The sequence below is a fragment of the Penaeus chinensis genome, chromosome 38 (genome assembly GCF_019202785.1).
Source record: "Penaeus chinensis breed Huanghai No. 1 chromosome 38, ASM1920278v2, whole genome shotgun sequence".
In the NCBI taxonomy this organism is placed as follows: Eukaryota; Metazoa; Arthropoda; class Malacostraca; order Decapoda; family Penaeidae; genus Penaeus; species Penaeus chinensis.
This window is the reverse complement of record NC_061856.1, coordinates 26,703,691-26,716,190: the sequence shown is the minus strand read 5'-3', so window position 1 is coordinate 26,716,190 and position 12,500 is coordinate 26,703,691. Positions and strand designations below refer to the sequence as shown.

The 12,500-nt window shown below is 38.5% G+C and overlaps 1 protein-coding gene across 5 annotated transcripts in view; it reads right to left on the bottom strand.

Annotated features, from left to right (window-relative positions):
* Positions 1-12,500, bottom strand: part of LOC125046044 (PAN2-PAN3 deadenylation complex subunit pan3-like) — a 28,299-nt gene that overhangs the window by 9,552 nt on the left and 6,247 nt on the right. For all 5 annotated transcript variants that reach the window (XM_047643653.1, XM_047643651.1, XM_047643650.1 and 2 more), the window contains 8 exons: positions 8,263-8,379; positions 7,302-7,857; positions 6,970-7,073; positions 5,787-5,952; positions 4,730-4,921; positions 1,839-2,059; positions 724-926; positions 368-496 (listed from right to left, as the gene is read on the bottom strand). In XM_047643653.1, the coding sequence (XP_047499609.1) occupies positions 368-496; positions 724-926; positions 1,839-2,059; positions 4,730-4,921; positions 5,787-5,952; positions 6,970-7,073; positions 7,302-7,857; positions 8,263-8,379 (1,688 nt within the window). The remainder of the gene's footprint in view (positions 1-367; positions 497-723; positions 927-1,838; positions 2,060-4,729; positions 4,922-5,786; positions 5,953-6,969; positions 7,074-7,301; positions 7,858-8,262; positions 8,380-12,500) is intronic.

The following is a 12,500-nucleotide window of genomic DNA, read 5'->3' as shown; positions in this document are numbered from 1 at the left end:
TCATCTTATCATAATATTTTCTTTCTTTTTCTTCAGTTCTTTTAAAAATGGAAGGAAATTATGAAAGGCCTTTGATGTAATTAATCAATAAAGTATATAGAAATTTTAATTTCTTCATGATACAAAACAGTTACCTAATAACAATACCTAATAACTTGACATACTCAAAAAACACAAAGGCTTCTATATCTAAAAGCAAAATCAACTGAGAACAAGTCTCGATAATAATATCGCTTAAATACATACCAATCATAAACATGTAGCTTTTATTCACAATATACACTTACTTTTATGTGACAGATGTAAATAACAATGTTTATGATTTTGCAACACTGCAGAAATCACATGACAAACATCTGCAACTTACTCTGGTCGATCAACAATGGTATTCAACTTTGTCAAAAGACGGAAAAGTCTACCATTGTGTATTTCTTTGGACAGCTCACTCTCATAAACATCAGCTCTCTGCGTGGCACTCTCTAGAGCAGTGTAGAACCTATGTTGAAAAAGTTGCAGGTTAAAAGAAAAGAAAGAAAAAATCTATTAAAATACAATAACCATATATCATACATCATAAACCCAAATAACCACTCAATGAACAAAACAAAAATAAAAAATCCCAACAACATAACTAATTTCCCATCACAGAACCAATGTCACAATTCAATATATATATATATATATGTATCACTCAATACATACCAGTTAAAACAATATCTTTACCTGGCACCAATCATTGGCATAACATCATTAATGCTTTTGATGCGCTGTGAGGTGAGCAAACAAACTACCAACATGGCCAAATCCCGTGAGTATGATCTGTTGATGAGTTCCAGAGCTGCCTGGATGTTGTCTCGCTGCAGAGCCAGAATGGAATTGCATGCCAGAGCCACCATTAGTTTCCCAAGGTTCACTAAATCCTCTTGCTGGTGGAAGACATTCAAAACAAACACACTTATAAGTATAAACTTTAGAAAAACAAAAACAGAAATTGAAAACTACAATCTTTAACTGTATAAAGACATTGCTAAAACAAAAAATGAGAGCGGGAACAAAATATTACAAATTTAATATAAAATATTGAAATTCTATTTGATGTATTCAATTTGCTTTTGGCAACTTTCGAAACCAGCCAAATTTAACTAGCAAAATAAATCAAGATTGCAAAGCTAGATTTACTATTAGTATTGGCTTAATGGTTGTGTTGTAAAATTAATATTTTTCTTTAGTTAGTTAATCTTACTGCTTAAAACGTCTTTGAAAATCATATATTAAATATATAGACATGCTATTATCAGATAAATAAAGCCATAACTACACAAATAAATTCAAGAAAATGGAAAACAAACAAAATAGTATGAAGAAGGGAAATGGGTAAACTGATGAAAGACAAATTATTAAATAATAATAATCATACATTTAGTGCTACTGCCCACTGAAGATTTATTTGACCAAATTATGAAGTTTTCCTTCACATAACTGGGATTTATAATATTTTCTTTATCCAATTCCTCAATACACTTAAATCAACATCTACTTTTATTAAACACAAAGAATATCTTTAATTCATTAATATCTACAAATCATACATATATACTTATTCACAGTACAATGCGGCAGTACACATCCAAACATGCCTAAATGATCGCCAGCTTTTTTTTAAGTAGTATTAGAAAATTTTAAAAGTAAATAAAATTGCATTTCTTTATGTGAGGGAGGGGTGAGGGTGGGAAGAAAAAAAAAATTAAACAAACAAACAAAATAGAGAAAGTGAGCAAAATAGACAGAGAGAGAGAGAGAGGAAGAAAGAAGAAGACAGAAGAGCATGAAAAAAACACCTGATACTGAGGCATGTTGGCCAGGGGGTTGGCAGCATTCGGATCAAAGTTTAACACGTCAAGAATCCCGCAGCAGTTCACCCTGATTCTTGACTTGTTGTCTGTAAGGAGAATTTTGGATGGGTCTAGTGTGCGACAAGCGAGACCCTGAGTGTGGATGGTCCTCAATGCCCCAGTGAGTTGGATTATGTAGTTCCAGAGGGTCGCCTCTGGCAACAGACCTGGGGTGGTAGAGGAGAGGGGCGATTACTTTGTGCTTTTTTTTTTACTTTGTATTTATCTTTCTAAATTAATAATAATGCTAATAATAATAATAATAATAATAATAATAATAATAATATTGATGTTGATAGTGATTGTGCTGGTGGTGATGTTGACCATGGTGATGATAATGATGGTGATTGTGATGGTGATAGTGATGATAATGATAATAATGGTGGTGGGAGTGAGAGTGGGAGTGGTGACAGTGGTGGTGGGGGTGGTGACAGAGGTGGTGGGGGTGGTGACAGTGGTGGTGGGGGTAGTGACAGTGGTGGTGGGGGTAGTGACAGTGGTGGTGGGGGTGGTGGTGGTGGTGATAGTGGTGGTGATAGTGGTGGTAGTGGTGATAGTGGTGGTGGTGATAGTGGTGGTGGTGATAGTGGTGGTGGAGGTGGTGATAGTGGTGGTGGAGGTGGTGATAGTGGTGGTGGAGGTGGTGATAGTGGTGGTGGAGGTGGTGATAGTGGTGGTGGTGGTGATGGTGGTGGTGATAGTGGTGGTGGTGGTGATAGTGGTGGTGGTGGTGATAGTGGTGGTGGTGGTGATAGTGGTGGTGGTGGTGATAGTGGTGGTGGTGGTGATAGTGGTGGTGGTGGTGATAGTGGTGGTGGTGGTGATAGTGGTGGTGGGGGTGGTGACAGTGGTGGTGGGGGTAGTGACAGTGGCAGTGGTGGTGGTGATAGTGGTGGTGGTGGTGATAGTGGTGGTGGTGGTAGTGATAGTGGTGGTGGTGGTAGTGATAGTGGTGGTGGTGGTAGTGATAGTGGTGGTGGTGGTAGTGATAGTGGTGGTGGTGGTGATAGTGGTGATAGTAGTGGTGGTGGTGGTGGTGAGTGGTGGTGGTGATAGTGGTGGTGGTGGTGATAGTGGTGGTGGTGGTGATGGTGGTGGTGGTGATGGTGGTGATAGTGGTGGTGGTGGTGGTGATAGTGGTGGTGGGGGTGGTGACAGTGGTGGTGGGGGTAGTGACAGTGGCAGTGGTGGTGGTGATAGTGGTGGTGGTGGTGATAGTGGTGGTGGTGGTAGTGATAGTGGTGGTGGTGGTAGTGATAGTGGTGGTGGTGGTGATAGTGGTGGTGGTGGTGGTGATAGTGGTGGTGGGGGTGGTGATAGTAGTGGTGGTGGTGATGGTGGTGGTGATAGTGGTGGTGGTGGTGATAGTGGTGGTGGTGGTGGTGATAGTGGTGGTGGTGGTGGTGATAGTGGTGGTGGTGGTGGTGATAGTGGTGGTGGTGGTGGTGATAGTGGTGGTGGTGGTGGTGATAGTGGTGGTGGTGGTGGTGATAGTGGTGGTGGTGGTGGTGATAGTGGTGGTGGTGGTGGTGATAGTGGTGGTGGTGGTGGTGATAGTGGTGGTGGTGGTGGTGATAGTGGTGGTGATAGTGGTGGTGGTGATAGTGGTGGTGGTGGTGATAGTGGTGGTGGTGATAATGGTGGTGATTGTGGTGATAGTGGTGGTGGTAGTGATAGTGACTAACAATGAAGATGATAATGACAGTAACAGTGATGGTGATGGTGAGGTAGTAACAGTGACATGATGGTAAAAAAAGAAAGGTGAAAGAATATTTATCTAGGATTCAAGTTCACAATTAAGCATGAGATCTACAATTATTTATGACTTACCAATTCTACAAGTTACAGATGTTAAACGAAAAATAATAAAAACATTCATCGTGGAATAAAACACATATTAATATCAAAAGAGATGAACCTTCCATTTTTACTTACAATTTCATAACTAATAAAACAATGACAAAGAAAACAATAAACATTTTACCAAATTGAACATTGCTGCAACAAGATAATAAGCCTTGTTTGTATGCAGCATTTAAATAAGGAATTTTACGTCACAGCAGAATACGAGAAAAATGGTTTGTAGGCTTTTTTTTCACCAGTCAATGCCTGGTATCATGTGGTTAACTTCCATCAACATCAGGAATCTCAGAATCATCAGATACTTTAAAGTACTATTCTAGAGATAAATTACTGCCAGTGAACATTTCCAACTAGTAGTAAAATACCAATTTAGTCAACCTGACAACATTTTGACAACAGTTCCATCACCAATTATCTCATATACTGCTGATGCTTTTCACAGCTTAAGTTTAAACAATGGCTGAACACTAGAGAGACAAATAAAGCCAAGCAGATGCGCTAGGATAATACATGCCTGTGTACTCATACCTGTGTCTCATACATCAGGTTTTCAATAATCTCCATTCAGATATTTGTATATAAAACACTGAAACTCCATTTGGTGTACATTTACTATGCAGTTTGATTGCAATTCAACTCAGCTAGTGGAACTTTATCCCTTTGAGAAGAGTACATGCAACAGAACTCATTCTCATATTGAAATTGAATAGAGACTACGGGAAATACAAAACTTAAAGCAATTATAATAATCACAGACAAGGTTATACATTTCATACAGTCTAACAAAAATAACAACCAGAAAAGAAAGAAAGAAAAAAAGCTGCATTCATTATCCTGTTCCTCAAAAAATGAAAGAAAAAGAAAAAAAAAGAAAAAAAGTAAAAGTAAAAGTAAAAGAAAGAAAGAAAAAAAAAAAGAAAAAAAAGTAGAAAAAAAAAAAAAAGCTAATCCAATAAATTAAGAAAACCACTTACTGTTCCCGGAATTGTGGCGATGGCTCTTGTGTAAGCTCCTGGACGATGGGTCATGGGGACTGTTCCCGCTTGTCCCTCCATGGGAGTTGATCAGCCCCTCCCAACCACTGGCAGTCAGTGCTGCTGGTGAGGAGAAGTGACGAGCAGCCAAGGTCTCTGCTCCGGCATGATAGTCATAGACAAACACAATTGCTGAAAGAGGGAATGGGTTGTTAAATTGAATCAATCGTTCCAGAAATGTAGCTGAATTCATTATTTTATATGCATGTACTTGCTTTCTTAAGTGCAGTATAGGCATTCTTTGCTTGTTTTTCATTTAAAATTTCACCAAAGAAAGGAAACAAATATCACTATAATATCAAAAGACTTCCTTTTTTAGCAGGTTAAACATTCTCTGATTCCCTGTTTTCTTTATTAATTTCATCAAAGATGTAAATAAAATGATAAACTAACAATCAAGATACTCTCTCATCTGCAGTTTAAATATTCAGAACTTGTATTTTATATAATTTCACTGAAGAAAATAATATATAAAAAACCAAAGCACAAATTTGTTAACCCAATGCCGCCGGGGAAAATTAATAAAAAATGGGGAAAATGCTGTGCTTATTTTCTATATTTTTGTGAAATGTCTCTGCACACAGATGGCTCTGCTAGTGCTTAGCCACAAAGGAATCAATTAGTAGACCTTGTGACCTTCGTGATTTTGAATTGGCAGAAAAAATTTATCTTTTACTAGTGCCATGAATATGTTATTTTTATTATAAACATTATAATTACTATAATGTTATAACCATTAGTAACAGCAAAATAAGATAACGCAAGATATTTTCGTAAGTCAAAGAAAAGGGTAAATGGGCGAGACAGGCAGTACTCATAACTGGATCATTGGCGACTTAGTACCAGTGTAGCCATCTATGTGTAAAAACAATCAAACATGTAACTCACAGTGGGCATAGCATGTATGTACACACCATACCCGTCAGCATTGGGTTAATCATCTGATCAACATTCAAGAGACAATATTCACCACTTTTGTATGACATCTGACACTTACAGTTATCATTAAAGGCCTTTGTGGTGAACACTTCTCGCAACTGAGTTACACTGGAATGTTGAATTTTCTTCCACAGATCCACCAGCTGGGTGACCTTCACGTTACTCAGCCGATAGCCATGAATACGATAAAGGCAGTAATGAAGCCCTGTCTTGATATTGGTCGCCTAAGGGTTTGGAAAAAATAGATACATTAGTACATACCAAGCAAAATATATCAATAAAGATATATCAAAATAACAGTGTGAGTTACTTGTAACACAAGCCTTCCATCAGTCTCAACACTGTATCTGGGGGAGTATTTAGGAAAGGTCACAGACTCCGAAATTTGTCTGACAGAAAAAAAGTATTTGATTCTAAGATTTTATCTATGACTCCTCGTGAAAATGTCCTTAACACCTGATTTTTGTTTATGGCTCAGCCAATCCTTAACCCAATGGCGACGGGTCACGGCTATCGCCGTCATAACAATACACACGATGTGCGGCGTGCGGCTGTCCGCAGCGGCGCCGCGCCAAAACGCCCCGAGGCAATGATTCGGCTTGAGGGACCGATATCATGGGCTCAGAGTCGGCGCGCTGCCGCCGTTCGCCAGAGCGTAGAGTTTTTTTTTATTTGCTATACCCGGCGCCATTGGGTTAAGACCGGTCTAGAGGGGTCCCACACATGCATAAGGACTGTCTTATGTAATATTCAATGTAATATTTCATTTAATTATTATTACAGAGTCTTCTAAAATGTTTCTATTAGTTCTAGTTCAGTGCTAACTTTGAAATGTGGCACAAAAGTGCACGTCATAAGCAAAAAATGTCCAAGGACATCCTTTAGACTGAGCCATACAAAATTTTGAAGTTAAGTAAGACGTTAGTATTCACCTTTTGTGAATACTGACGTCTTACTCTCAAAACTAATCTTCAATGGTAAGCAATGTAGATTGAATAATCATTTTAAATAATATATATTTTTCTTATACAATCTAAATGAACAAGATAACAAAAAGGGTTCTCTCTTGCCTTTTCAACTAATCTCTTACAAAGTTGCCAATGAAATAAATAAAATATCTTCTGGTTGAAGAAAAGGATTGCTTTCAGTCATAACAAAATTCACCTTTTCAACACAACACGATGTTTTCTACACTACTGTTTTGATTCATTCTCCTAAACATAACTTGTAACTGGCAATACCTTGTAAACGGAGGTAGCATATCCAAACATAGATGATTTGTTTATCGCAGGCTGAGGTTCAACGGGTACCAACTCATGGTACATGTCAACCTCTTGTGGTAAATCTGCAAGAGAATTTGACTAAGTTCTAGTTATTCCAATTATGAATTTGTGAGTAGATAAAAATTCTGACCATTTTATAAACACTAAAATAACAAAATAACATATATATATATATATATATATATATATATATATATATATATATATATATATATATATATATAAAAACTAAAAGCTTTAATATTTGAAAACTTATTTCAGAAAAATGAACAAAAGGCATTATCAGTCACCAGGAAAATTCTCTGGGTCAACATGAGCCAGAGCAAGAGCGTGTCTCTCCAACAGGTCATGCCGCAATTCATCCCCCATAAAGAAGTGCGGCGTGTTGCTGGGTGCACGCAAGTGGTGGATATGGGCAGGTGTGGGCGGTAGAATGTGATAAGGTGGGAACACCAGGGGAGGCGGACCAGCTGTGAATGGGGCAGGCGAAGGTGCTGCCCCAGCTGTGAACGACTGCTGGTCCTGGGCAGTGAAGAAGTAGGTGGTGCCCCCTACATTCTCTTGGTAGGTGGACAAACTGGAAGCATTGCTTGTGTCGTCTCCACCCCCCACCAGAGGGGAGTGCCGTCCCCTACTGGGTGACCCTTGGGGAGAAACAGGCCGTTGGGGAGATGCCACTGTGGCTGCTGGGGAAGTGCCCGTCATAGGGGTGAAGCTCAGCGAGGATGGTGTGGAGGGGGAGCCGAGGCCAGTGAACGAATGGAAGGAGGGCGTGGAGGCAGAGTGGGCCAGGCCAGCACTTCCACCTGACCCAGGCACAAACTCTGCTATACTACTCACTGATGGCTGAAAGGAATAAATTCATAAGGGCACATATCCAGACTTCAGAGAACCTAAAGTAGCTTTCAATCACCATCAACTACATTTTTAACATCGTAAATGAAGAAACAATAATATATCAAAATACAGAAATGAAACACTTCATATACAAACAATATTACAAAGAAAATCAATTTGTTAGAAAGCATAATGAAAGGAAAGCAAAAGCAGAGACAGGTAGCAGAGGGAAGAACAATAACATTAAGTAGAACAAATATAACACCTATTCATAAAATATATTCACGGTAAAGAGTTCCCTTAAAATTGTTTCAACTCCCACTAAATCATTACAATGTCATCCATGTATCTAAACCTCCATAAACCTATGATTCCTAACACCATACAGCACAAAGACTCTCCTTTTTGTCGTACCACACTGATTTTCCTCGTTCCAACCCCATCCAGGCTGAGAGCAGCAATGCTCTTGGTGAGGGAATGCTCCTGTTGCTGCTGCTGTGGTTGTGTGGTGGCTGGCAGCTGGTGTCGATTCTGAGTCAGGAAGATAAGAAATAAAGGTGAGGAGCTCTGGCCACTGTAAATAACCAACAACAGCCAAGTAAGCTGGAGATCAATCTCTTATTCAGTCACCTTTTACTGTCTATTCTGAAAACCATTTCTGAAAAAAAATTTACTGCCACTCCTTCATTCAACATTTTTTTTCATTTCATACAACCTGTAGCCAATCCTGAAACCAATATATATCTACATATACATAAGCATAAGCATAAGCATAAGCATACACATACACACACACACACACACACACACACACACACACACACACACACACACACACACACGCACACACATACACACACACACATACACATATATGTGTATATACATATATATATACATATACACATACATATATATATACGATATATAATATATATACACATATATTATACATACATACATATATACACATACATACACACATATACATATGTATATATATGTATATATATGTATATATATGTATATATATGTATATATATGTATATATATTATATATGTATGTATGTATGTATGTATGTATGTATGTATGTATGTATGTATGTATGTATGTATGTATGTATGTATGTATGTATGTATGTGTGTGTATGTGTGTATGTGTGTATGTGTGTGTGTGTGTGTATATGTGTGTGTGTGTGTGTGTGTGTGTGTGTGTGTGTGTGTGTGTGTGTATGTGTGTGTGTATGTGTGTGTGTGTATGTGCATGTGTGTGTGTGTGTGTGTGTGTGTGTGTGTGTGTGTGTGTGTGTGTGTGTGTGTGTGCATGCACATGTACGTGTGTACATGCACATGTACGTATGCATGTATGTGCGTGCACACGTATGCACACACACACACACACACACACACACACACACACACACACACACACACACACACACACACACACGCGCGCACGCACGCACACAGCACACACACGCACGCACGCACACACGCACACAGCACACACACGCACTCACTCACGCACGCACGCACGCACGCACGCACGCACGCACGCACGCACGCACGCACGCACGCACGCACGCACGCGCACACACTCGGCAATGATCCTCATACAATCCACAATTATTTTTGATGCGAAGCCCTGTTCATGACATATTCTCTGCATGCCTATCTGGGGATCCCCAGCCATACACGACTAGTGTGACCACTGTGTGTACTAGTGAAAGACTCCATGCCTCCTCTTTGCAAGATTCCTTTCTTTTTCTGCATAAGCATTTTTATCTTTCTTGCTATTTTTCTATGTCTATATTTGTCATTTGAGATGCGTTTTCCAAATGGTAATAGTTTTACTTGCAAACCATAACATCTCTCCATAAACCAGTTCAATAATAATATCAATAAGTAATACTTTGTTATTTGTATCTTTTTTTTTATAATATTCAAATTTCTGTAACATATCCTGCGTCCCCATTCAAGCTGGTGCTCTTCTAGTCCTGGCTCACTGATAGTTTATCAACGGAAATAATGCGAAAGCCCCTTCCTAAACGCCCAATGAGTCTAATCACCCTCAAAATTTTCATGATGGCAAATTCCTGCAACCCCAGCCCTCAGCCAAAATTTCCCGTGTTGACTTCACCCACCCCTCAAGCCAAATTTTTTCATGATATGACGGTCACATCATCCCGACGGTAAAGGTTAATAAGCCATTCATATTTTACCTTCTCAAAATAAGTTTCACATATATAAAATTAATGAAAACTTATATTATACAACTCTTTACAAAAACAGTCACTGATGTTTGGCTATTGTGATTGTGCTGAAGTTTGCTAGTTACCAGTTCCAATTACCCTATTTTATGGAATACGTCACATATTGCAAGAAATAATGATGGCACTGGACAAAACATTGTAATGTTCCCAAACTTTTTAATGTAATTCTAATGGCTAATACTAGGTGCCACTATCACAAGCTTTATTTCAAATAAAAGCATTTACAGAATACTGGATAATGGCTCCATTCACAGAATACTGGATACTACACATGTATTGCCAGAAACAAATACAGTACACGCACCATGGGGTTTGTGCCAGTTGGCATTGATGGGAACTGTATATTTTATCCTCAGCTGCTTTGGGTTAAACAATTACATACTATTCATCAGTTTACATTATATTATGTTATGTTTACACCATAAGCCACTACCCAACTGAAAACTGAGATCCATTTCTTGAATCAGTTTTCTGAGCTGTGCATCTAATAATAACCCCCTGAAACATTTGGATGTGCAGAACAAAGTTCAATGTTTTGTCACCATATTAAGGCTGTAAAGTATGCTGTCCATTTCTATAATGAGCCACACTAATATAAATGGTTCATCCACTTTTTCCTAAAACTGTGCTTTTATTGTGATTGTAACACAATGTGCCAGCAGTGTTTAACTGCATTTTTATTTCATTTATTTTATTTGCTGAAATGGAATAATTTTCTGTCATAGCCTTATTACTGCCAAAATGTTGAGGAAAAGATATTTCATAATAGAGGAATACCTAAAACTGTACTTGGACTGTGGTGATGGTCTTCAGTGTGTAAGTCATGTCTAGACTGAAATACTAGACAACCCTTTACTGTACCACTTTTTCACTAGCTATTTTCCTCAGTCCACACATGCACACACACCTACACTTACTTCACATATTTTACTCTCATCCACACCCATCTACCTAAACACAAACACATCCTTCATGATTCTAGCTTGCCAACACCAAGGTAAACATACCAGGTAGCTCCACTCCCATTTAGCCTGTTGAACTCAAAAATGAAATTGACTTTTTCCCAAGAGTATTCAGATCATTATTAATAAGGAACTCTTCATTATGATAAATTAAAAGGGGAATTTTTATTTTACCTCTGGTAATTATAACACTATCAAATAAATTATACAAATAATTGTGTATCTAGTGCTATCTGATATCTCACAGGGCACTCTCATTGACTAAACAATGAGAGTGCTGTACCAGTGTTGTGAAGCTTATTACTAAGCTTCACTCCTTTATTTTACCTAGTCAATCTGTGCAATTTTCTATGGTATGTGCTTTTTCAGTGCATTTTCTTTGAAAATGGATCGGTAATAATAATAGTACTAATACAAACTACTAAGAAAAAAAGAAATTAAAGAAAAAAAATGATTTGCAGTAAATAAAGGCAAAGAGGTGGGGCTTAACTCGGAAGTTGCTAACTAGGATTTTCATCACAACAGAGTTGTATTACCTATTTCAAACTACTTTGGCTGACACCTTGGAAAGGCTTATGGATTTTTATTGTGGATTCTGTTTACATACATACATACAGTGGTAGTAGTCTCGTTTAGCAATCTTGTTCAACTCCCACATGTTCAATTCCCACACACTGCCGATGGGTGGTAACTTTGGCCATTCCTTACATATAGGGTAATTTAGAAGAAAAATGAAACATACAGCCTGTTGCACCAAGAATAACCATTGTAACAAATGGAATATAACTAAATTGTATTATTAATTATATCAAAATAAATAATGGAAAATAAAAAAAAAATTCCAAAAAAAATCACTGATGCAAAATTAGGGATAAGAACATTACAGAGGGAGCAAGGAGATTTGACACTGCACAGGAGTGTTCATGAGGTCTGGGCCTACAAGCCACACACCCAGGACAGGTGCAACTCAAGTAAGTCTAATGCCTGGACTTTGGGCCACTCTAGGCACCTGGATCCAATAGGCTGAGCTTTCACTTTGACAAGAGGGTATGATGTCTCTATGCCTGTTAAATATTTGTGTGGATTAAATAGGTAAATGTATTTTAGAGACAGGATTAGAACTACAAGAGTGAAAGGAGGACAGGGAGAGAGGGAGAGAGGGAGACAGAAATACAAAGATAAAGACTGAGAGAGGATAAGTGAGGACGTGATCTGAGGGGACACATCTGGCGTCCTTCCAAGTCTTTTTGTTGAGTAAAATTTTGCAACAGAGCAAAGATAAATCAGTTCCAAAGTCTTCAGGCCTAGCTACTGCAGGACAGGATGCAGGGTGAGCACAGCAGCCTAACTGTGGTCATTCAATGCTATAGGTGCCGAGGTGAATGTATGTAAGTACAAAGGGTTCAAAGGGTATGAT